The 25,951-nt window shown below is 35.1% G+C and overlaps 3 protein-coding genes across 4 annotated transcripts; 2 read left to right on the top strand and 1 right to left on the bottom strand.

The window, feature by feature from the left end:
- Nucleotides 1–1,559: 1,559 nt before the first annotated feature.
- On the top strand, nucleotides 1,560–5,174 carry LOC131652141 (pentatricopeptide repeat-containing protein At5g66631-like). Of its 2 annotated transcripts, none has more exons than XM_058921920.1 (2): nucleotides 1,560–4,344; nucleotides 5,040–5,174. In XM_058921920.1, the coding sequence occupies exon 1, from the start codon at nucleotides 1,705–1,707 to the stop codon at nucleotides 3,697–3,699; it is 1,995 nt and encodes a 664-aa protein (XP_058777903.1). In that variant the 5' UTR covers nucleotides 1,560–1,704; the 3' UTR covers nucleotides 3,700–4,344; nucleotides 5,040–5,174. The 2 variants fall into 2 exon arrangements, with proteins under 2 accessions (XP_058777903.1, XP_058777902.1); XM_058921919.1 differs by having other exon boundaries at nucleotides 1,560–4,349; nucleotides 5,040–5,169.
- LOC131652143 (serine/threonine receptor-like kinase NFP) lies at nucleotides 4,370–6,888 on the top strand. Its single transcript, XM_058921921.1, has one exon. The coding sequence runs from the start codon at nucleotides 4,964–4,966 to the stop codon at nucleotides 6,746–6,748; it is 1,785 nt and encodes a 594-aa protein (XP_058777904.1). The 5' UTR covers nucleotides 4,370–4,963; the 3' UTR covers nucleotides 6,749–6,888.
- A 12,016-nt stretch (nucleotides 6,889–18,904) lies between these two features.
- On the bottom strand, nucleotides 18,905–21,064 carry LOC131646822 (lysM domain receptor-like kinase 4). The gene has a single exon (XM_058916779.1). It carries the CDS (start codon nucleotides 21,017–21,019, stop codon nucleotides 19,109–19,111), a length of 1,911 nt encoding a protein of 636 aa, XP_058772762.1. The 5' UTR covers nucleotides 21,020–21,064; the 3' UTR covers nucleotides 18,905–19,108.
- Between the last annotated feature and the right edge of the window lie 4,887 nt (nucleotides 21,065–25,951).

The raw sequence follows: 25,951 nt of genomic DNA, 5'->3' as shown, positions 1-25,951 counted from the left end.
GAACAAATTTTGCGAGGAATGCGCCAAATCATATGGCGCATATGTAGATGTGCCAGAATTGGTGGTCCCCACCTGTCACGCGTGCGTTTGAATGATTCCTGTCTGTTGCATGCTTCTGAAACGATTCCAGCAAGTTCCTATGATCTGAAACGATTCCTACTACTATTGCATGCATGCCACACTATCTTGTCACCTACTGCTACTATTGCATGCATGCCACCCTATCCCGTCACCTACTTCTGCTCTGCATGCATGTCACCATGTCCTGTCACCGAAAGCTATGTTGCATGCATGCCACCCAATTCTGCACAAGCAACACCTAACACAATTGAATGTTTTGACATGTCCAACATGCAGCATGTTACCGTTTCAGCCTTCTCCCTACCACAACAACAACAACAACAAGAACAACAACAAGAACAACAACAAGAAGAACAACAAGAAGAACAATATCAGTACACCCAACAACAACAAAATCTGTTCCAGAATCTGTCCCGTTCCAACCGCAACTACCGCCAACAAAATCTCTTCCAAACATAGTCACAACTACTTGGCTTTGCAGTGTACTCAAGGTCGTTCGGCCAAAACATTGAGGCTGGTTGGTCAAGGCTCCATCTAAGTCCTGACGAGGGTCCACATGCTGAATCATCTCTCCACGGTACACCCTTTGGGTTTGCAACACCGTCCAATCAATTTGGGCTTTATCAAGGTAGTACAAGTGCTGCTGGGTGTTACTTTCCGGAATTCGTATCCCAACCTACTCCCCCACCACCATTTAGCACTTTTGAGGGCTTGGGTAACCGACTTTACGACAGTCGGTTTCCGGGAAATTATGTTGGCGTTGACGAATTCATTGACAGCGACCATCGGAACAACACAATTCCAGGCCCAGCTACACAATCACAACAAGAACCACGAAGGGGTAGGGGTGGTCCTAGGGTTCGCGGCGACGTCAACGACCGTCCTCGACGTGTGATAACAAGACCTAACTGCGGAACCGATGGGCGTCTTGGCGATGGAAGACATTAGGCATTTTGTTAGGTTTTTGATAATCAGTTGTTTTTGTTGTATCCAAATCCTAAAAGTAATAAAATTTGTTATTTTCGATTTTTTTATATAGACCCGTTGTTTCGATTTCTATTACCGGATGTCAAAATAGGTCTCTAAATGTTAATTATAAAAATTTAAAAAATAATAAAAAATAAATAAATATGGCCTTATGCGCCATTTCATTTGGCTAAATAAAAAAAAATTATATCCTAATGCGTCATTTTATTTGGCGCAAATGTATGTCCAATTAGGGTAAGCTAAATGAAATGGCGCATTCATCTGTTGTACCTTCTTCTACGCCATTTTATTTGGCACATACACCTATTGGGTGACCCAAATCTAGACACGTAAATAACTTGAAATGTGAGTTTTTTTGGTATTTTTATTTTTAAAACTTGGTTATTTAAATTTTTTTTCCTTAAATTGTTTTATCGAATTTTTTGTTTGATTTTATTTTTATTAAATTTTGACAAGAATATTTTTGTCATTATGAAAATATGGAATGAAAACGTATCGTCCGATTTTTAGTTCAAACGTTTCTCTAATCAAACGTGTTTTGTATACGCGCGCATTCGAACACACCAAGTGTTTGATTAAATGCGTCACTCAATGAAGAACAAAACAGTCCCTCGTTTATGATCTAAACGTTGCTAAATGTCGATGAGTTCAAGTCCTTTTCTTCGCAAGTTCAACACCTTGCAGCTTCGCATTCAACTCCGTTTCTATACCCGTCGTCGTGACCCTTTCCCCACAAAAATTTGCCACTACCTAAACCGTGCAAAACTCATAGATTCAATTCGACTTTCTCTACGCTCTGACAACCCTAATTCCACACTCCCCACTCTCATAAGCCACCGTTTATTCGACTCTTTTGTTGTCACTCATGCACTTCGTTCTGCACCTTGTGCAGATTCTGCACTTTCCCTTATTCATACTATTGAGAAAACAGAAAGTACCCATTTTTCACATACCCAGAATACCCTTCACGCTCTTGCCACTGTGCTAGCAAAATCTGGTAGATGTGATGAGCTTAAATCCCTTATTGGTGATATCCAAAGTAAACGATATGGAAATGTTAAGATCAGTTTTATGAATCTAATGCAGTGGTATGCTGCAGCTAGGGATATTGATTCTGTTCTCGAGGTTTGGGATCGGTATAGAGTTGATGCGAGTGATCGTGTATGTACCGAGTCTTATAACATTGTTATGTCTCTTTATGTAGAAATGGGTAAGGACTATGAGGCTGTTGGAGTTTTTCGTAAAATGGTTGATGAAGGGTCGGTTCCTAACTGTAGAAGCTTTAGTATAATAATTGAGCACCTTGTGAAATCAAGGAAATTTTTGGAAGCTATTGAGGTTTTTAATTTGTTGCCTTTGATGAGGATTAAGCGGACTTTGAAGCAGTACTCGGTTCTAGTTGAAGGTTTGGTTGGTAGTAAAATGTATGATGAAGTTGGAGTTTTGGTTACTGAGATGCAAGTTGATGGAATATTACCTAGTCGAACCGTGAGTTTGTTATTGAAGCAGGTGAAGGATGAGGGATTTCTTAAGGATATGGATGAATTGTTTACAGAAATTTGCCCGGATGAAAGAATCAAGAATGTAAGATATTCTAATGATAGTAGTGATGAGGATGAGAATGAAGACGAGGGTGAGGGTGAGAATGAAAATGGAAATGATACTTTGCAACGTGATCATGTAAATGGGATCCGCTTAAAACCCTGGCTAGATCCGCGGTCTCTGGCTAGTGCCTTACAGAACTGGAGTCCTGATGAGGTATCAGCACTTGAGGATGCAAAGTTTGTATGGACAACTAGGTTGGTGTGCAAGATACTTAGAAGTTTCAATAAGCCAGATACTGCGTGGAATTTCTTCTGCTGGGTTGCGGATCAACCTGGATTTACTCATAATATATACACGGTGCAAAGAATCATGACCTTTTTAGCTCGCCATGGACGCACTGAGCTAGTTGATAAACTCATCTCCAAGATCAGAATAGAGGGAATGAGACTGCCATTCAGCACCTTAAGGTTAATCGTTGACTTTTATGGGATTTCAAAAAATGCTGTTGCTGCTTTGAAGGTTTTCAACGATGATCGAATACTTTGTGGGTCTATATCAAAAGTTAATATGATGCTTCTGTATTCGTCTCTTTTAAGAACGTTAACCAAGTGTGGTAAGGATTCTGATGCCCTGGAAATGCTTGATGAGATGATTTTAAATGGAATTTGCCCGGATATGCAAACATTTTCAGGTCTAATGCAATATTTTTCCCAACTTGGTGACATTAAAACTGCACAGACACTCTTTTCAATGGTCAGACAGAGTGGTTTTGAGCCAGACGCATATCTGTTTACGGTACTCATCGAAGGCTATTGCAAGTCGAAAAGAGCTGCACTGGCTTGGAGGATATTTGAAGACATGAAGAATTCGGGTTTGATGCCTGATTTTGCCACCAAAGAGTTGCTTGTGAAGAGCCTATGGAGAGAAGGGAGACGGAGAGAGGCCGCAGCGGTAGAAGAGAGCTGTGAGGAAGTGAATATAGTCCTTCCACCCGCATTGCCTGGTCATGTATGGACTGTTAGTTCTGCAGATCTTACAAGAGTTTTTAACATTTATTCAAATTGTTTTACTTCAAAAGGTAGCTAGAGGTATCCATTGGTCTATATGATAAGGGTGTACTTCATCGTGCATGAAATCTCAGCACAAAGTATAACAAGTGTAAAACAATATCCAAATTCCTTAGTCTTTGATATTTTTTTGGGAGGGGTTGCAAAAAAATTGTTAGTTGCAGTAATTATTTGAGTTTTGAAAATGTATTGTTGGCAAAACATGAGTTGATACTCAGGAATTAGCTCTTGTTCTGATGGATACTTAATGCTTCATTGTATAATTGTATTCACATGGTCAAGTGCTAGAAATCATGGTACAATCACTGGATGAATGAATTTTTGGTTGAAAGCTACATTCAGTCGTCTGCTAACTTCTGCAACTTGAGGGGAATCTAAAGATTTTTTATTTATCATTTATTGCTGTTGCTTATTGCAATTATCAATTCCTTTTAATTTTCTTAAAAAAAGAGTTGGTTGCAAGATATCTTTAATATATTGTTTTCTGTTTCTTTTGTGTAAGAAAGGTTTTTCTATGCGGAACTATGAAGACTAATCCTTCAAATCGGGTTGGACAAATCCTTCGAATCGGGTTGGACAACATGAGCAGCAAAGTTGTTCATGAAGAGTTTTAACACTGTTGTATTCTTATGAAGTACAAAAAGCCACACTCAAGCAAAAAAGGGTAGGGTAAGAACGACATTTTATTCTATGTAATTTAGTAGAAGTCAAGCTTATGTGGCGAAGTAAATGTCGTTTCTATCCAAGTTAGCTTTGTACTAGAAATAGGGAACATATAAATTATGAAGAGTTTGTTAAGGTGTTTTAATATATTAAAACCTTTGTAACTGGAAGTGTCAACATTGTTAGCTGTTCCTTGTCTGTGTATATTATAATAGCATATACATCATAGACTTGGCCTTTGTTAAACGTTAAACCATATCTTTTGTGAGTCTGCCCCTTATAAATATGGTAAAGGCATCAAGTTAGATAGTAGTTGGGTACCAGCCAGCTAGCTGACATAGTGTAAGGACACCATATTGGATTACAAAACTATATTATTATTACCATTTTTATTATATTCTGCGCATGATTTCATACTTAATTTGGATTTGTCCAGTGTCTAAGATTTGAAAAAACTAATGACAGAGACAGAAGCATATATTTTTAATACCAAATCAAAAGATATGTCCAAAGAAGAGATGAATATAAAGTTAGAGGTATAACAATAAGTCTTGGTTGTTACTTGCCATAACTCTTTTTTCTCTTCCCCATAACTTGCATTTCATCACAATTTCACAACAATGGCTATCTTTCTTCCTTCTAGTTCTCATGCTCTTTTTCTTGCACTCATGTTGTTTTATGTCACTAATATTTCAGCTCAACCACTACAACTCAGTGGAACAAACTTTTCATGCCCGGTGGATTCACCTCCTTCGTGTGAAACCTATGTGACATACTTTGCTCGGTCTCCAAATTTTTTGAGCCTAACAAACATATCAGATATATTTGATATGAGTCCTTTATCCATTGCAAAAGCCAGTAACATAGAAGATGAGGACAAGAAGCTGGTTGAAGGCCAAGTCTTACTAGTACCTGTAACTTGTGGTTGCACTAGAAATCGCTATTTTGCGAATTTCACTTACACAATCAAGCTAGGTGACAACTATTTCATAGTTTCAACCACTTCATACCAGAATCTTACCAATTATGTGGAATTCGAAAATTTCAACCCTAATCTAAGTCCAAATCTATTGCCACCAGATATCAAAATTGTAGTCCCTTTATTCTGCAAATGCCCTTCAAAGAATCAGTTGAACAAAGGAATAAAGTATCTGATTACTTATGTGTGGCAGTCTAATGATAATGTTACCCTTGTAAGTTCCAAGTTTGGTGCATCACAGGTGGACATGTTTACTGAAAACAATCAAAACTTCACTGCTTCAACCAACGTTCCGATTTTGATCCCCGTGACAAAGTTACCGGTAATTGATCAACCGTCTTCAAATGGAAGAAAAAACAGCATTCGAAAACCTGCTTTTATAATTGGTGTTAGCCTAGGAAGTGCTTTTTTCATTATAGTTTTAACACTATCACTTGTTTATGTATATTGTCTGAAAATGAAGAGATTGAATAGGAGTACTTCATTGGCGGAGACTGCGGATAAGTTACTTTCAGGTGTTTCGGGTTACGTAAGCAAGCCAACAATGTATGAAATGGATGCGATCATGGAAGGTACAATGAACCTGAGTGAGAATTGTAAGATTGGTGAATCAGTTTACAAGGCTAATATAGATGGTAGGGTTTTAGCAGTGAAAAAAATCAAGAAAGATGCTTCCGAGGAGCTGAAAATTCTGCAGAAGGTAAATCATGGAAATCTTGTGAAACTTATGGGCGTATCTTCCGACAACGATGGGAACTGTTTCCTTGTTTATGAGTATGCTGAAAATGGATCACTTGATGAGTGGTTATTCTCGGAGTCGTCGAAAACTTCGAACTCGGTGGTTTCGCTTACATGGTCTCAGAGAATAACAGTAGCAGTGGATGTTGCAGTTGGTCTGCAATACATGCATGAACATACTTACCCAAGAATAATCCACAGAGACATCACAACAAGTAATATCCTTCTTGATTCAAATTTTAAGGCCAAGATTGCAAATTTTTCCATGGCTAGAACTTCAACCAACTCAATGATGCCAAAAATTGATGTTTTCGCTTTTGGGGTGGTTCTGATTGAGTTGCTTACCGGCAAGAAAGCGGTAACAACAAAGGAAAATGGTGAGGTGGTTATTCTGTGGAAGGATTTCTGGAAGATTTTTGATCTAGAAGGGAATAGAGAAGAGAGCTTGAGAAAATGGATGGATCCTAAGCTAGAGAATTTTTATCCTATCGATAATGCTCTTAGTTTGGCTTCTTTGGCAGTAAATTGTACTGCAGATAAATCATTGTCAAGACCAAGCATCGCAGAAATTGTTCTTTGTCTTTCTCTTCTCAATCAATCATCATCTGAACCAATGTTGGAAAGATCCTTGACATCTGGTTTAGATGCTGAAGCTACTCATGTTGTTACTTCTATAGTAGCTCGTTGATATTCAAGTGAAGGTAACACTGAATCAATGCTTCAGTTTCTTGTATTCAAGATGGTTACTTTGTTTAGATGATTATTGATTACATCTTTATGTGTGGAACTATATTGTTATTTTAATCAAGGGAAGTGTTCTAAATTTCATTTTTTTTTTATGTTATTCTTTAAGGCACGAGTTTGGTAAATCGAATTGTATGCTGCTATTGAACTCGGAATAATTTTGGTTATTATGTTAGTTTTCATGATTTGAATATTGTACCTGATACTTGAAAACCTATGTAGTGCCGATACTTTGGAAGAAACAATAGGTATGTCTAATCTCCGGTATGACTGTTAGTTGTGATTTCGTTTAATTTGTTTATTTTTTCAAATTATTCTAGTGTCGTGTCGAGAGGCCGTGTCGAGGGTTTGTGTCTCTGTCTATGTTTCAAGACTAAAATTTTTCAAGAAAGCATTTGGAAACAGCCTTTGGCACCCATAAATGTGGATGCATAGTCAGCTATAACTTCTTTTTTTCTTCTCCTTTTTATGGGATGGATGGGTATTCATGTAAAGCTAAAGGCACATTTTAAATTAAATTAAAGTCATGTATATAATTGCAAAAGTCTTCTTTGGTGTTTCAATAATTGATGAAGATATCACTTACCATCGATGGTTGAGTTAGCAATACCACGTCTATATATGTGGAGAATCTTTCTTGAGCACCAAAACTTCATTGACCAGCTGCTAAAAGACAAAGTGATTGATGAAGCTTGGAAGTGATGAAGGAATTTGCTAGGTCATTCAATAAAAAATAATATTAATTCTTTTTTGATTTATTAAAATGATATTAGCTCAATCAATTATTTATTTCCATGTCCAGAATAATTGGTGGAAAAATTTTAATCATTTACTATTGGAAAATTTTAATCAATTTGGTTAAATTTTGAACAATATGAATAATTAAAATCGAAATGATCACAATATGTTTATGACGAAAGCGGTCAAGATTGAACATTTCATCAATTTGAGGAATGAAATTTGTGTTGTTGATTTTAGCTTTGAATGTGAATTAAGGGATGGTGTTAAAGTGTAATTGCACATTCAGAGTGTTTATTGCTGACAAATTCTTTATAGACCCCTATGAGGATAACCCCTGTTGAAAACCCCAAAATACTCCTTTTTCGAAGATTCGGAAATGCATCTCCAAAAATATTTTTCTTCCAAACACCGTTCCACCCTTGAAGCTCTGGTTCTTCTTCTTCCTAGGTTACTCTCAAAACCCCAATTTTTCACTCTTTTCCAATTCCACCCGTCTTCTTCTTCCTCAACATTTCCGATGAAGAAGATCGAGAACAAGAAGAAAAACAACAACCTCAACAAGAACAAAACATTCTAGAAGAAAAACAACAACAAAACCATTTTCCTTAACAAAATACCCAAATTCAAAACGAAATTTCACACCCCATTATCAACAACCACTTTGAATCATTACCTACTACCACTTTAAATTTTGGAAAAAAAATTATTATCATTATGAAAATTTTGTTCTTTCATTATCACTCCCTGCATCTATTGGGTAATTGTGAATCTCGGTAATTGTGAATCTGTTTCAAGAAGGGCATTTTTTCGGAGATGCATCTCCGAATATACTTTGAGGGTTATTTCGGAAGTGCATCTCCGAAAACATTTTTTTTTCTAAAAAAAACAACAAGTGATTTCGGAAGTGCATCTCCGAAAACATTTTTTTTTTAAAAAAAAATAAGGTGTTTTCGGAAGTGCACTTCCGAAATCAATTTTTTTAAAAAAAAAAAATGATTTCGGAGATGTACTTCCGAAATATAAAAGCATTTTAGAAATTTCGCCGCTTGTATCTAAGAAGGTTGGAGGGTCCATAAAAAAATTGTCTTATTGTTAGTTTTGTTTTGGGCCTTATATTGGACTTTAATTAATTTGGACCAATATGAATTTAGTATATATTGCATTTTGCTTTATAATTGGTAACATGTATAATCATTATAGTTGTTTTTTCAATTATTGACTAAACGTTAGTTACAATTTCTCTTTCTCTCTTTCTTCATCTTCAACCTTGGGCTTATATATATATATATATATATATATATATATATATATATATATATATATATATATATATATATATATATATATATATATATATATATATATATATAGGGGACGACTCAAGTGAGAACACTTGGTTATTATGAGAAATGAGAACAATGAATCACGACCATTAGATTTGATTTTAATGGACTGGATTAGTTTCTCTTTCTGTGTTGATTTAAAATAAATATTAAGGATCATGGAAAGAGAAACCAATCCAGTCCATTAAAATCAAATCTAATGGTCTAGATTCATTGTTCTCATTTCTCATAATAACCAAGTGTTCTCACTTGAGTCGTCCCCTATATATATATATATATATATATATATATATATATATATATATATATATATATATATATATATATATATATATATATATATATATATATATATATATATATATATATATATTGGTGATTTTAGTATCATCATTGTATTTTGGTAGTAATGTGATTTACTATAGGTCAATGCAATTATGCGTTAAGTTTGAAACGAGTTAGGGTAGTGCGGAGTGCACACTCGTCGAGCCAAACGTGTAATTGAATACGAATAATAGAAACGGGGTTCCAAGGGGCGTAGCCCCTGGCGGGGTGCGGGGCAGCGCCCCGTCCGAAAAATTCGTTTGAATAGTTGTACCCTTTCCCAACCGACATAACTGTTTTTCTGAAAAGTTGTACCTTTTCGGTTTTCTGTTATTAATCTCCTATATAAGGAGTCATTTGGCCTCAATTTTGGCACACGAAATTATACTTCCTCTCTACATTCTGATCTGTTCTCTGTTGTCAAAAACAGATTGCTCTTCGAGAATTATCACCGCAAAGATTTCGTGAACCCAGACAAGAATAGGGTCGAAATACTTTGTACGAAAGGTGAACAAACACGATTCTTCGAAGATATCCAGGATTATCATACCAAATTTCTAACAATATATATATATATATCATTTAAATTAAATCAAATGGTTAACTAAGTAAAAATGTTAATTAATGTTAGGCTAAATTACCTCCAGGGTCCTTTAAGTTATTTAATTGTAACAAGTTAATCCTTTATGTTTTTTTTGCTACATGTAGGTCCTTTATGTTAACAAACGCCTGCACCGTTGACATTCTTCCCAAACTCCTTTTCAAAAAAGCTGAAGTGACACTAACGGTACTGATATGCCACTTAATATAGGTCAGAGATCATCATTGGATCATGTAATAAAATTTTCAAAATTTTTTAGTGCATAAAAATATTTTTAAACTAATTAAAATACACGCAAAGGAAGAAATTAAAGAAAAATAGTAAAACAGAAAATAATTTTTTTATAAAATTACAGAAAGTGTAAAATGAGAAGAAATATTTTTAGGAATTTTCTCATAATTTTTGGACCAAAAATGAATTTAATATGAATTTTAGAAGTTAAAATAAAATTAATAGAACAAAATAAAGTAGAAAAAAGGTCAAGGGTGAAGACGTTAGTTAAATAACATAAAGGACTGACTTGTTACAATTAAATAACTTAAAGGACCCTGTAGGTAATTTAGCCTTAGACTATGTTTGGGAGTTTGGAGGGAAGGGGAGGGGAAGGCTTCCGAAAACGAATTTTTAAAAAAATATAGAGAAATATTTGACATTTTTTGAAAAAATGATTTTGTTTAGAATGATAAAAGAGTCATAATCATTACAAAATTTTTAATTTTCAAAATAGTATAACAACCTAAAAGATATTTGGAAAATTTATATATGCCCTTCAAAACCCTCCAAAACCCTCCTTCAATACAATTTTTGAGTTCCCCCATTTTATGAGGTTTTTTGTGTTATGAATAAAACCAAACCCTCCAAAACCCTCCTACTCAAAATCCTTTTATTCTTTTCACCCAATTCTTCTTATTTTTTAAAGCCCTCCCCTCCCCTTCCCTCCAAACTCCCAAACATAGCCTTAATGTTAATTACAAAATGTTAACCATTAGATTAGATTCAATTTAAAGGTTATCATTTAGAGTAAGTTGAACTATATATATATATATATATATATATATATATATATATATATATTAATAATATAATTATTATTTCTCTCTCTTGATTAATCCAATGGTTATCATTGAATCCTCTTATCTCTTATTTAAAAATCCTCCTACTTGATACATTCCCTATATATATATATATATATATATATATATATATATATATATATATATATATATATATATATATATATATATATATATATATATATATATATATATATATATATATATATATATATATATATATATATATATATATATATATATATATATATATATATATATATATATATATATATATATTATTTGTTTCATCTTTTGTTAAGTACATAATTCAAAAAGATACATCTAACGAAACATGATCCAACTTGTTGTGATATTGTTTGAACATGAACAAACACAACACAACCAAACGCACTAGACTCAAGGATTTATAAAATGGAAACTTAAGAAAAACACGAGAGTATAAATTGAACAAGACTAATATTATTAAAAAAATCAAGATGACACCCAACTAATTAGATAGACAGTAATAAATATTGCGTCTCCGCAGTAAGAGCTGGGAATATACAATTAAAATAGGAGAGACCGAACAACTTCAATTAAATAATGATTTTTTTCTACAACACCGCTTTGTTAAGGTGTGTCAACATATGTGAATTTATAAAATAAATATAATGTTTAGTAGTGAAGTTAGAAAAGATATGTTTGGCATATTCTTTACCATTGTCAGAAAGAATTATCTTTATACCTTTCCCAAATTGCATTTGTACTATATTATAGAATTGGATAAAAAAATTAGTACTTCTAATTTAATATTCATCAAGAAAATCTAGGTTACTCAAGTACAATCATAAAAGACAACCCATTTTATACCAAAGATATTAGAGATAGATTCAATATTTTTATGAAAATTAGAAGAAAATGTGACAAAATTGTGTTTTGCTAACAGACAAACATCATACTTGAAAAGACTCAATAAAATGTTTTAAGAACAAAAACGGAAACATAAGAAATAAATATTTATATTAGAGAATATCCAAGACGTTTATGTTGAAGTCAAATTTGTGAGGCAAAAGAGGAATACTCAAATTAGAGATATGTGGGCAATAGCTTTGGACCATCTAGATCTTTAGGCAATGTTTGGGAGTTTGGAGGGGAGGGGAAGGCTTCCAAAAACGAAATTTTAAAAAAATATAGAAAAATCTTTGACATTGACATTTTAAAAAAAAAAGATTTTGTTTAGAATGATAAAAGAGTCATTATTATTACTAAATTTTTAATTTTCAGAATACTATAACAATCTAAAAGATATTTGGAAAATTTATATAAGTCCTTCAAAACCCTCCAAAACCCTCCTTCAATACAATTTTTGAGTTCCCCATTTTATCGGGTTGTTGGTGTTATGAATAAACTCAAATCCTCCAAAACTCTCCTACCCAAAATCTTTTTATCCTTTTCATCAAATTCTTCCTATTTTTCAAAGTCCTCCCCTCCCTTTCCCCTCCAAACTCCCAAACATAACCTTAGAGAAGTAGTATAACACTTCTTTTTTCTTTAGTTTTAATTCCAATGGTCATCCGTTTGGTAAGATTCTTAAAAACACAATGAAAAGTAAAAGAAATATTACTTTACAATTTTTACAATTTTTATCATGGGAAAACTTACGGATGAAAATTAGATTGTTGAAAAGTGTAGGAACATAAACACGTATTGTAATTTGAATGAAGGTTCTAAGTCAATATTCTTAGTTCGGTCAACACGAGCACTAGAGCATTTATCAACAACGTTATAAGAAATACTCAAATGTGATGTACAAAAATTTATTCTCTTCGTTTTAAAATGAGTGTCGTTTTATAGAAAAAAATTGTTTCAAAATAAATGTCATTCTCACTTTTCAATGTTAAAGTTGTTATTATTTTTCCAATTGTGTAATTTAATTATTACTTTGTATACTACTTCCAATACATTAATAAGATTAATTTAGTAAAAATGTAATATTTTAAAGTATTATTATTACATTTCTTAATTTGAGTGAAAAAATCTTAAACGATATTCATTTTAAAATGGATGGAATAATTGTTAGGATGCTAGAACAAGAACCCTAACAAAGCTAATAAAAAGCTGTAAATTCTACACTAAGAAGACAAATAAAATTAACTAAAGAAAATAAATATTCATTTCTTTTCTTTGATACATAATGTCTCAATGAGACTACAATATATAATACTACTAATGGATAATAAACTAAGGCCCAAATATTAATAAGAGCCCACTAAATAACAATGCATATAAAAATATCAATATAAATTCTAAATTAACTTAAATAATATTATTCTCCATTCTATCAATAATAATAATAATATGAAATCAAATGTTATATGATTTGAAGCACTTGAAAATAATTCAAGCATTCATAGAAATATTATCACAAACAGTAAAAAAATGAGTGCACACTTTTAACAGTAACTCCTAAAGGCAACGCATGAGAGCACATGCCTAGGTTTATGGTGATGGTGTTTAGGGGTCTAGCTGATCTATGGGAGGAGGTCATTGTAGTGTGTTATTTTGTGGAAAAACATTCTCTATTTGGATCAAAAATAGTGGTAAAGATGAAACATGGCTAAAAACATAACAAAGAACACTAAGACCATTTATAATGAGGTGTTGAATAATTTATTCAAGGGTTAAATATGTTTTAGGTCCCTGTAAATAATCCAAAAAAATGCTTTTTGTCCCTCTAATATTTTTGTTCAAATAATGGTCCCTCTAATATTTTCTGTCCTATTATGCATCCCTGCCGTCAATTCCACTTAACAGAAGCTGACGTGGAGCATGACTTGGCATTTTTTTTATAAATTTTTTTAAATAATATATGTTGATCTGTAAGATTAAAATAGTAACTAAGTAATAAACCCAGAATTTTCAATCTTTTCATCTTCATTCCTCTTTCTTCTTTGACGTTTTGACTCAAACATTCTCTGCTAGGGTTTTTTTACGAAGAGAAGGTTTGCTCTCCACCACTTCCATTCACTTATGCCAACATCAACAATCAACAATTACTATATATGCTAACGATTTCTCTCCACCACTAACTTGATTAATTTGTCATGGTTGCAGTAACGGTCCTTTTTGCTGCTCACGATTTCTCTATGGTCCCAAACACGAGTTGAAAGCTGATAGTGTTGTGGTCCCTCGACATTGAATCTCAGGTAGGACCAGTTGTATATTATTATATTCCCCTTTTACAAAGCTTTGTTTGGTATAAAAAATGTTTTTCGTGGGTCCCTAGTTTATTGTCGTTTTCAATGTTTTTTTAGGGATGGGTACATTTAAGGTAATATTTTACACTAAGGGTGCTTTTGCAAAAGAACCAAATCTGACCTACAAGGGTGGGGAAGTTTATGCTTTTACTGGTCAAGACACTGGGTCGTGATCGTTTTTTGATTCATGTGACTTGGTTATGTCCATAGATCCTGGGTTTGACTACAAAAAAGTTAGGATGTGGTGGAAGCATGTTGATGGTAGTCTAGAAAATGACCTCAATCCATTTAGGGATGATAGTGATGCTTTTGAGATGGCTGCTTCAGTCCATAATGAAGTAGGTGGCATTGAAATATATGTTGAGCAGAAACCAAGCACAGGGGATGCAACATTTATGGAGAATGTAAGGAAGAGGAAGAAGGGCATAATGGATGAAGGTGATGATGAACCAAAGGGTGATGAGGGTGATAAGAGTTCCAGTGATGAGTCAGTGAAGGATATTAAGTTTGAAGACAGTGAGGAAGAAAGGATGAATCCATTTGATGAAGGTTTTGATGAGGGATTTGAAAAGGATGAACCCAATAAGCAACGAAGAGCAGATGGTGCAGATGTTGCAGGCTCTAGTCAGTGTATGAATCCTAGTTTGATTACACCTGAAATGGGTAAGGAACATGTCATTGAAGATGAGTATTTGACTGATGAGCTTGATAGTGGTGCTGAAGATGATAGTGATGATGATAGGCCTAGGGTTGTTAGGTTTAATGAGGAAGATGGTGTAAGCAAAGATTTTAAGTTCAAGGTAGGCATGGAATTTTCATCACTAAGTCAGTTCAAGAGTTGTATTCTTGAACATAATGTGCTGAATGAGAGGGATGTCAGGTTTGAGAAAAATGATGCAGTGAGATGTAGAGTGGTTTGCAAGGAGAAGGGACAGTGCAATTACACTGTGTTGTGTAGCAGAGTGTTAACATCAACTACATTTAAGATCAAGACATTGTTTGATAAACACAAGTGTGGAAGACAATTTTTTAACAAGAGTTGAAAAGCTGAATGGGTGGCAAAAGTAATTGTTGATAGGATGAAAAACTGTAGCAAAATGAAATTGAATGGGTGCCAGTTGGACTGCAACTTATGCAGGACAATTGACCTTTCAAGTTACACATGTAATGTTTACTGATAGTTTTGTAGTAGACTTGGCTAAGCACACTTGCTTATGTAATTATTGGGATCTGATTGGCATACATGTAGACATGCCATTTCTGCCATCCATAGAAAAGTAGATGATCCCATTGATTATGTACATCAGTGTTATCACAAATCAACTTATGAAAAGTGTTATGAGGTGGGCATCACCCCTTTGAATGGTCAAAACAAGTGGCCCCAAACAAATGATCCTGTCATTTTCCCTCCAATGTTCAAAAGAGGCCCAGGCAGGCCCAAAAAACTAAGAAGAAGGGATCCTGATGAATCAAATGCAACCAGGTGGAGAAGATCTAACATTACTCATAGGTGCAAGATATGCATGGAGTATGGTCACAACAAAAAGACATGTAAGAAGAACAAACAGATTGTTCTACATAGCAACCCAAATGTCAATGAAAATGTGTTTCCCACACAAGCAAGTCAAATTGGAACTGAGCTTCCTAAACCAAAGCCAAAAAAAGGTTAGTGTTATGTTTTCAAAATATGATTGGTCTATTTTATGCAAGGAGAATAAATTTGTCATGATTTGTTCTGTTGTATTTGTTTTCAGGGTAGACCAAAGGGTTCTCTAAATAAGAAGGGTAAGGGATCTAATGTGAAGGCACCAAGTCAATCATCTGTACAGGGCCATGTTGAAGCTCCAACTGCTGAGGTTCCACCAAACTCAGAATATGTTGAGGTTCCACATGTGCAGGTCAATCCTGAAGAAGGATCTGAAGTTCATAATGAAGTTCCATCTGTCCAAGTTAATCCTGAAGTTCCTACTGATTCTGCACCAAACCCAGATAGAAGACAATACCTTGATGAAATAGATCCAGATGTTTTGGATGCAATTCTCAATTATATCAACAATGAGGAAGGAAATGTCCTTGACATTCCACCACTGAATGTTGACCTAAGTCCTATAAAAGAGCAGGCTGCACAGAAAGCTGGACCAAAAACTTTTTTTGGGTCTGTACCAAAAGTAAAAAAACATCATGTGAAGCCAACTTTTAAAGATCCTGTAAGTGTCCATGCAAAACTACAAATCATTAATGTTGTTACATTCTTATACTGCTGGTAATTTATTTCTATGTATTTTTAGGTGGAAGCTCTAAAAGAGGCAAGAAGGAATTATGTCCACCATACTGATGTGCATACTGGTGAGGCCAATGTGCAGTCTAGCAAAAGTGATGGAAAGGTGCAGTCTACCAAAAGTGAGGGCAAGGTGAAGACTAGAAAGATTGAGGGGCAAGGTGCTAAGGTGGAGTCTAGCAAAAGTGAGGGTCAGGTGCAGTCTAGAAAGAGTGAAAGACTTAAGAGTGTGAAGACTAAAAACATCAAAGGACCAGGAAAAAAGGCTGATGATCCAGTTGTGATCCTTGAAGATGATGCTTCTGAGCCACCAGTCAAGAAGGGTATCAAAAGCTGGAAAGACATTCAAAGAAACTTGACTCAATGAGGAAACTATTTAGATATCTTTTTGTAGTTGTTTGGTGTTGACAATTATGTAAAATTATGATCCAGTTACAATCTATGTTTGCTGCAAACTTTTGGCATATGTTTGTAATTCCTTTAGGTCTTAAGTTGCAAACTTTCTTTTTGTTGCAAACTTCCTTTAGGCCAATGTACAATATCAGTCCATTTAATGGATCTGTTATGGATTAAATGATAAACATATGATGACATTTTGAGCACTATTGTTGAATTCCAAACAGACTTTATAATTAAAACTTATTTTAGCATGAACTAACATCTGATATAAGTCTTACATAAATAAGAATTCATTAAACAAAATCTTACATCAACTTTAGAATTCATCTTACATAAACAAGAATTCATTAAACATAACTAAATCTTACATCAACTTACAACATCTTATTATAACACAGACTCACATAACAAAATTTCACACAATTACATAGGAACTACATTGCCAATGACACAATTAACTAGTAAAATCACTACTGATATAAGTCAACAATTACATTTGGACAATAGGAACACATTAATCAGAAGAGAAACCAAAAAAAGCATCATCTTGATTTTTCCAGCCAATGCCTCTGATTTCAACTTTCCTTGCAGCTTCATGTTCTTCTTCTTGGAAGCTTGATACATCTCTCTCATCAATTCAATAGTCTCCAATTCCTTTAGCTTGTTGACATCTACCGATTCGACACCAACACCGTCGTCTTCAACCAAATCTTCGTCCCATATAAATAAATCGCAGGTATCTCCACTCTGCCAAAATGGACACCTCTAGAAGAGCCTACCTTTGTTTCGACCATTCTTGCAAATGTATGAAACCAATCGTGCTTCACATCCACACTTCCTTACTCGTCTACCGCGAACAGAAGACGACCCACTATTGGGATTTGAAGCCGAGGTTCTGGAATACGACATGAGCTAAGCAGGCGAGTGGGTTGGAAGCTTGATTTTCTGGAGAAGATGGAGCTTCAGCTTTGTTAGGAACTCTAGACCATCAATTTGGGGAAGAAGAAGAGGGCAATAACGGGAATGGCAAAGGGGGATGTAAATTTATGCTGGTATATTGATTACACACGTGGAAATTAAAGCTGACGTTTTTATTTAAAAAAATGCCAAGTCATGCTCCACGTCAGCTTCTGTTAAGTGGAATTGACGGCAGAGATGCATAATAGGGACGGAAAATATTAAAGGGACCATTATTTGAACAAAAATATTAGAGGGACTAAAAGCATTTTTTGGGTTATTTACAGGGACCTAAAACATATTTAACCCTTTATTCAATAATTAAATAGCTATAATGGCGTGTTGAATAATGTGTTTAATATGATGTAGATTAATTGGTGTTGAATACTTTGAACGTGTTGAATAAGAAAATAGTGGGGGCCACCTAAAGTATGTGACAAAATATTATCGGTTGTTGTGTATGTTTAGATTTTTATTTCATAATAATTATTTAATGTAAATTATTTTTTAGTAAATCAATTTTTTATTTATTTTTATTTTCACCAAAATTCATCATTTTTTTTGTCTATAAATAGAGACTTGTTTCATTTGATTTGGACACACAAAAAAAATTCACTTTTTCTCTCAATTTTTTCTATTTAGCCTTCAAAAAATTCTTGTTTGTAGCTCTAGACATCTTTGTAGTGAAATGGATCCCAACAATAATCCTTTTAACACCCAAAATTCTACTAATTATCCTTTCAATTGATAATTGAGATGTAGAAATATATAATCATAAAAACAAATATATAAAAGAAAATAAGAATAAGAAATAAAAGTAGTGGGGTAGGGTGTTGAATTTTATTAAACAAAACCATTGTAGTAAGTAAAATTTGAATGTGTGTTGAATGATGAGGTAAAAGAGAGAGAAGATGATGTGAAATATAAAAAGTAAAAAAGTAGGGTGTTGAATAACTAAACCATTTTACATAGTCTAAATAATAACAATCAAGGAAAAGTTATTGAAAAAGAGTAACAATAACCTTCAATAAAAGAAATATTTTTTTACCATCAGTGGCTAGGATTTATGTGAAAGCGAGTTCTAAAAATTGTGAGCTATGTGATATCATGTTGATTAAAAGCTATTTGAATTGTTAAAAGTTGTATTCACAATGTTGATAAAATCCTACTAAAATTCTTATTCATTCATCTTCACACCATACATCAAATTTATATATATGCTTATCTACAAAATCCTAGCTTAACATACATATACATTAGTACTATATCACATTATACATACTGATAAAGAAAACCAGAACTTAACAAACACAGAAACATCACTAACTCATCTAACTATTATCCCTTTACTATCTAGCAACATTCACTGACATTTCCCAACTCAATGAAGAGTTCAACGTTCTTGACAAAGCCGATACAATCTCATCCATCGTAGGACGATTTCCCGGATCCTTCTTCAAACAATTCTCAACAATTTCAATCACAAACATTGCAAGTTCAAATGGATAATTTCCTCGCAACGAAGAATCAATCAAGTCCTTCAGCTTCTCATCACCACTTAAAAAATCTATCAGATTCTCATTACCTTCTGCTAGAATAGCAGCAACCTCTTTCCCCGTGACGATTTCCAACATCAACACACCGAACGCATAAACATCAAGCTTCGTAGAAACAATTCCGTTTTCCAAATACTCCGGTGCCATGTAACCTCTTGTCCCAACAATATGTCTTGTAGCAACAAATTGTTCATCATCATCATTATCCAATCCTCCCACACATCTCGCGAGCCTTAAACTCGCAACCTTTGCCTTGAAATCATTGTCCAGAAGAACATTAGTACACTTTAGATCCTTATGAATATATGGAGGTGAAGTGAAACTATGAAGATATTCAACTCCTGTTGCAACATCCAATGCAATCTTCATTCTCTGAATCCAACTAAGAAACTTCTCATCACTCATTTTCTTGTTAGAAAATATCCAATCGCTTAACGATCCATTCGCAGCATATTCATAAACTAGATACCAATGTCCTTCATTGAAGCTAACGCCCGAAAGACGAATAACATTAGAATGGTTAACTTTGTTCAAAATTTGTATCTCTTTCGAAACATCTCCTTCTGTTTTCTTAATTGCTGCCAAATCGCCTTTAATCACACCGCGATAAACACAACCTTTGATCAAAAAACTTGGACTAAAATCATCTGTTGCAACCTTAATTTCCTCAAAATCATACACTTTGAAAGATTGGCCTATACCAGATATAATACTCTCTAACAATTTTTCTTCTTCTTTCTTCACAGGCTTCTCTTTCGCCGAATAAATAGTACTCTCCGAAACATTCACCGAAAAATCATCTTTCTCTTTACCCTTTTTGAAGAAAAATAAAGCAAATAGAATTAATGCTAAACCTATAACTACTAGTCCTCCAAGTACTCCAACCACAACATAAACCAAAGTTTTTTTCGATTTTCTATCGGTCGAAGGAGAAGAGGAAGGCGAGGTTGACGAAGGAGAAGGTTGTTGATGTGCTTGAATTTGAGAACTCTTAGGCTTATCAAAAAGAGGAACAAGAAGTGTTGTAAAAGGATAAATTGTAGACTGTGTTAAAGTAAGTGTATTAGCTACAAGAGTGGTTTTGAAATTAACACCAAATTTTCCACTAATGAATGCAACAGAATCACCCCAATCAACCAAATAGCTTAAGAGATACTTAATGTTGTTTTCAGTTTGATTCTTTGTAGGACAAGCACATCTAAGAGGAACAAGCAATTTTCTACCAGGATATATATCAGCAGGGTTATGATTCTCATGCATCAAAGCTTGACAAGTCGAAAGGCCTTCGAAAGTGTTGTTAGCAACTAGGAAATAAGTGTCTGTGTTTTGAAAAACATAGGAAGTGTTTGCTTGGTAGTAGTTACCAGAACAAGAACAGTTGACTGGAACAATTACCATTTTGTTTGTTTCGAAGGTTTCGTTTAAGGAAACTGAGTTGATTTCGGCGAGTTGAGAAGGGTTTGAGCCTAGTAAGGATGATATGGTTGAAACTGAACTGTAAATTGGTTGGGATCTGAAGGTGAGGTATGCTTGGCATGTGTGAGTTTGGCCGTTACATGTGTAGCCGCGGATTGATTTGGAGTCGCCTTTTCGAGGACAGGCTGTTGTGGATAGGCCAATGTAAGGTTGTTGTCCTAGGTTGATGGAGATGTTGGTGATGAAGAAGAAGAATAAGAGAGGGAAAATGAAGGGAAAGAGATGCATATTGTTTTTGGTTGAAGAGAATGGGAGGTAATAGAGTTATGATAATGTAATATAAATAGAATCTTTTGGTGAGCCTAAGACAAGTAATCAATGTAGCATCACATGTACTTCACATTGAATTTGTTTGCTTGTCACACATGTCTAGTTCCACCATTACTACATACTCACTACGTCTCAGAATGTGTTCCACTTGAACATTTCATACGTCAATCGCAATTGCGAAAAATCGAAACATAATTCTTCCTATAAATCAGTGTCTATCACTACCGAACCAACTAACGATGAAAATTATGTTAACTTAGAGTAAAGAGGCACAGAAAAACTGCTGTTTTTATTGATTGATCCGTTCAAATAACAAAGATTACAACTACTTAATAATGCTGAGAATCACTAACAGTATATTCCTAAAATTCAGCACCCACTACTAACTCAAATAAATATCCCTAAAGACTAGGACAAACTCAAAATAAATCAGTTACTAACATAAATAATAAATAAAACAATAATAAATAATATTTCTAACATTCTCCCTTAAACTGAAAGTCTTTAGACATTCGGTTTATCACACACGCCCAACAATGCTCTGAGCTTTTGAAATGAAGCCACCTTCAATGGCTTTGTCATTATATCAGCAATTTGATCTTCACTTCTGCAATAGTGAAGTTCAATTACTCCATCCTTTGCGAGATTCCGGATAAAATGAAATTTCACGTCTATGTGCTTACTTCTTCCATGTAAAACAGGATTTTTGGACAGTTTGATAGTTGAACTGTTGTCGCAGTAAATTGCAGTAGCATCAACTTCCCTTTCCTGTCTAAAATTCAGTCCTTCAAGAATCCTCTTAAGCCAAATTGCTTGGCAAGCACATGCTGTTGCAGCAACATATTCTGCTTCGGTAGTTGATAGAGTGACTATCTCTTGTTTCTTTGATGACCATGAGATGGCTCCAGAACCCAACATAAAGACATAGCCAGAAGTACTCTTTCTATCATAAATATCTCCAGCATAATCACTATCCGTATAGCCAATCAGATCTGCATTTTCTCCCTTCTTGTAGACGATTCCAAAATTAGTAGTACCTCGCAAGTATCTAAGAATTCTCTTTGCAGCCAAGAGATGACTCTCCTTAGGATTTTCCATATACCTACTGATCAAACTTACAGCATGCATGATATCAGGCCTTGTTCCTGTTAAATACATCAAACTCCCCACGATTTGCTTGTAAAGGTGGCTGTCAACCTTCTTTTCATCCGAATTTCGAACAAGTTTCAAGCCTACTTCAGTAGGTGTAGCAGCACGATTGCAATTTGACATCTGAAATCTGTTCAGAATCTCTTGCACATACTTCTTTTGTGAGATAAAAATTCCAGCTTTTGATTGCACTACTTCTATGCCGAGAAAATAATGCATCTTCCCTAAATCAGACATATCAAATTCCAACATCATAGATTGCTTGAACCTTTCAAACATGCTGAAATCGTTCCCAGTATATATCAAATCATCCACATACAAGCACACGATCAACAATTTTCTTCCTTCCCCACTTTTCACAAAAAGTGTGTGTTCAAAAGGACATTTCTCAAACCCTTCCTTCAGGAAATAAGCTTCAATTCTGCTGTACCAAGCGCGTGGAGCTTGTTTTAATCCATACAGAGCCTTCTTAAGTCTATAGACTTTGTCCTCACATCCAGACTTCATGTATCCAGGAGGCTGATCAATAAACACCTGCTCTTGGAGATCACCATGTAAGAATGCGGATTTTACATCCAATTGGAAGATGGGCCATGAGTTCTGTGCAGCTAAAGCAACAATTATTCTGATGGTATCATGCCTTGCAACCGGAGCAAATACTTCAGTATAATCCACCCCAAACTCTTGCTTGTAGCCTTTTGCAACTAACCTTGCTTTGTATTTGTCAACTTCTCCACCTTCTTTTAATTTTGTTTTGTAAACCCACTTCACACCAATAGTTTTGTGCCCTTGTGGAAGATCAACCAGCTCCCATGTGTTGTTTTTCTCAATTGAAGAAATTTCTTCATTCATTGCTTTCTTCCACTTTGGTTCTTTGACAGCTTCTTCAAAATTTGTTGGATCACAATCTGAGAACAACACAAAATGTGTAAGAGGGTTTTCTGGTTTGTGTATGCCTTGTACCTCATAATCAGCCATCCATCCCGATCTTCTTCTAGCACGCTGAGAGCGCACTTCTGCAACTGGTGTTGTCGGTGATCCACTATTCTGCTGACTGCTGTCAATAGGAGTAGGTTCTGCTGTTTGCAGCTGCAAATCTGAGCTTGCTGGCTGTTGCTGCTGTTTACTTTCATTTATTTCATCAAAATCAACATGTATATCTCGATGCTCAACCACTGTCTCAATCTCTGATCCGAAATTCTGCTCATCAAAGATCACATCACGACTAATAACAATCTTCTTAGTGTTAGGATTATAGAGCTTGTAAGCCTTTGATTGATTACTAACACCAAGAAAAATGCATTTCACTCCTTTGTCTTCGAGTTTTGTTCTTCTCTGATCTGGAACATGTGCGTAGGCAACACACCCAAAGATTCTGAAGTGATTGACAGCTGGTTTGTTTCCACTCCATGCCTCCTCAGGAGTCATGTTTTGAACAGAAAAAGTCAAACTTCTATTCAAAATGTGGACACTCCAGTTCACTGCTTCCGGCCAAAATGTTTTAGAGATTCCACTTCTGGTTAGCAAGCTTCGGACCATGTTCATAATAGTAAGATTTTTACGCTCGCAAACACCATTTTGCTGAGGTGAATATGCTGTTGTTAGCTGCCTTTGAATTCCATGATTTTCGCAAAACTTTACGAATTCATGCGACGTATACTCTCCACCACGATCTGTACGCAGAACCGTAATCACGCAGCCACTTTCCTTTTCAACAGACACTTTGAATGTCTTGAAAACATCAAATGCTTCCGATTTTTCTTTCAAAAAATACACCCATGTCTTCCTACTGTAATCGTCAATGAAGGTAATGAAGTACCGTTTACCTCCATTTGAGATTGGATTTATAGGGCCACAAATGTCGGAATGAACCACCTCTAGCATCTTCTTGGCTCTGATGGATTTTCCAGAGGGAAAAGAGTTTTGGTGCTGCTTGCTGACAGCACAATCTTCACAGATCTAAGTTGTAGGTGTGATTTCCGGAAGACCTGTCACCATATTTTTTTGCTGCAGCGTTTTCAAACCTCCAAAATTTAGATGGCCATAGCGAAAATGCCATAACCATGTTGAGTCTTGTATCTTCGCTGAGAAACAAGAACCGGTGGATTTGTGCAAATTCAACGGAAACAACCGATTATTTGTCATTTTAACTTGAGCAATCAATCCTAATTTTTCATCTTGAACGCGACAAACACCATTTTTGATCAGAATCTCGTACCCCTTTTCTTGAAGTTGTCCTAGGCTGATCAAGTTGGTCTTCAATTCTGGGACAAAGAAGACATCAGAGATCTTGTGACTTTTATTTCCCTTGGCCTTGAAAATAACATTTCCCCTTCCAGCAACATTAATTTTGGAGTTGTCTCCGAACTTGACAGTGCTAAAAAAAGACTCATCCAAATCTGAAAAGATCGTCTTATCACCGCACATGTGATTGCTGCAGCCGGTATCCAAATACCACAGATTATCTGGAATTTCCTCGGTCACATTGCACACCATCAAGAGAGATTCCTCTTCTTCTCTTTCTGCAAAGTTGGTCCTTTCTCCATTTTGGCCATTCAAGTTAGTTCTACATTCGTTTTGATAATGACCATATTTATGACAGCGATAGCACTCAACATTAGATTTTGGGTGATTATTGTTTGAATGATTACCTCCATTGTTTGAATGATTACCTCCACGATAGCCACCTCGACCTCTTCCTCTTCCTGAGTTGTCTAAATTTTGGTAGTTGGCAGGATTGTTGTTATGGTTGTTGCTACGACCATTATCGCCTCTACCGTAACCACCCCGACCTCTTTCTCTGCGCCTGCCTCGGCCTCCTCTAAAATTAGAGGAATTTGAATAAGTCGATGCTTTAAGTGCTTGCTCCTCTTTGTTTTGGTTGCTGATTTTATTCTCATGAACCAGCAAGGAACTTTGTAATTCATCAATCGTGAGTGAATCAATATCTTTGGATTCTTCGATGGAGCAAACAACAAAATTGTACTTTGCTGTCATTGATCTAAGAATCTTCTCAACAATGGTCACATCCTCCATCCTGTCTCCATGAATTCTCATTTTGTTGGCAATAATCATCGTTCTTCCAAAGAAATCTGTGACAGATTCGTCCGACTTCATGCGTAAAGTCTCAAATTCACTCCGTAGAGCTTGAAGCTGCACTCGTCTTGCCCTAGCACTCCCTTGAAATTTCTTCTTCATTGAGTCCCAAATCTGTTTGGAAGTTTCTTTGCTGAGAATAGTCTCCAAAGTTGCTCGATCTATGGCCTGAAACAAGTAGTTCTTGGCTTTAAGATCCTTGAGTTTCAATGCCTTCAATTCTGCCTTCTGCGCATCTGTTTGAACGGCTCCCTTCGCAGGCTCTGCAAATCCGGATTCAACAACTTGCCAATATTCTTTGGATCTCAAGAAATTCTCCATTAACATGCTCCAATGGTCATAATGACCATCGAAACGAGGAATTGCAGCCTGCACAAAATTCTCATTGGAGGATGCCATCGATCAATCGATGTTTTCGTTCAAAAATCTCACTGTGTTTCACTCAGATTTTTCTCTAAATTAACTTGCTCTTGATACCACTGTTAACTTAGAGTAAAGAGGCACAGAAAAACTGCTGTTTTTATTGATTGATCCGTTCAAATAACAAAGATTGCAACTACTTAATAATGCTGAGAATCACTAACAGTATATTCCTAAAATTCAGCACCCACTACTAACTCAAACAAATATCCCTAAAGACTAGGA

Source organism: Vicia villosa, linkage group LG2 (assembly GCF_029867415.1).
Source record: "Vicia villosa cultivar HV-30 ecotype Madison, WI linkage group LG2, Vvil1.0, whole genome shotgun sequence".
NCBI lineage: Eukaryota > Viridiplantae > Streptophyta > Magnoliopsida > Fabales > Fabaceae > Vicia > Vicia villosa.
The sequence above is the reverse complement of the archived record's forward strand: the minus strand, read 5'-3'. Positions and strand labels throughout refer to the sequence as shown.